This window comes from Colobus angolensis, unplaced genomic scaffold (assembly GCF_000951035.1).
Source record: "Colobus angolensis palliatus isolate OR3802 unplaced genomic scaffold, Cang.pa_1.0 Scaffold28, whole genome shotgun sequence".
Classification (NCBI taxonomy): domain Eukaryota; kingdom Metazoa; phylum Chordata; class Mammalia; order Primates; family Cercopithecidae; genus Colobus; species Colobus angolensis.
In genome coordinates, this window is record NW_012116043.1 from 5,351,603 (window position 1) to 5,352,477 (window position 875).

Here is an 875-nt window from a genome sequence, read left to right on the forward strand (position 1 = left end):
AAAGCCAGGCTCATGCCTGCAATCTCAGCACTTTGGGAGGCCAAGGCTGGTGGATCACCTGAGGTCAGGAGTTCAAGACCAGCCTGACCAATGTGGCAAATCCCTGTCTCTACTAAAAATACAAAATTTAGCCAGGCATGGTGGCTCACACTGGTAATCCCAGCTACTAAGGAAGCTGAGGCAGGAGAATCGCTTGGGCCTGGGAGGCAGAAGCTGCAGTCAGTCAAGATCACTGTACTCCAGCCTGGGTGACAGAGCAAGACCCTGTCTCAAAAAAAAAAAAAAAAAAAAATTTGGGAGAGGCATAATTCCTTTAGCCTGTCTTCACAGTAAGTCTAGGTTACAAATACATTCAATCATCTGTTTTACCAGTAAAAAGCAATTCATCATGCAGGCAACTTTTCTCTTGTTTGAGGCGAATGATCTCTTCTCGTTGCTCATTATTTTCTGTCGTCTTTTCGTTGAGGTCTTCTTCACAACAGAAGAAAAAGAAAGTCCTCAAATAAATACTAGCTTCCAGTCCTCAAAGACACACTATGTCTAACACTCATGTCCTCAGCGGCTCCTTCCAGTCCTGTTGGATCTATAGACAAAATCTGTTTCACAGCCAATATCTCCACCCCTGGCAAGGACCCTGGTTGGAGGCTTCACTTGCTCTCATCTGACTGACCTCCCTGTGCCAGCCTTGCCTCTCTTGTGACAGCCCAGTGTACACAGAGCAATCTTTTAAAAATCAAAATCTGCCCGGCGCAGTGGCTCATGCCTATAATCCCAGCACTTTGGGAAGCCCAGGCAGGCAGATCACCTGAAGGGAGGAGTTCCAGACCAGCCTGGCCAACATGGTGAAACCCCGTCTCTACTAAAAATACAAAAAT

The 875-nt window shown here is 46.6% G+C and overlaps 1 protein-coding gene across 1 annotated transcript in view; it reads right to left on the reverse strand.

Moving 5' to 3' along the window:
• The window catches only part of CCDC62 (coiled-coil domain containing 62), a 70,911-nt gene that overhangs the window by 57,083 nt on the left and 12,953 nt on the right, over positions 1-875 (reverse strand). Inside the window, 1 exon segment of the mRNA XM_011948477.1 lies at positions 370-471. Coding sequence (XP_011803867.1) covers positions 370-471 — 102 coding nt within the window.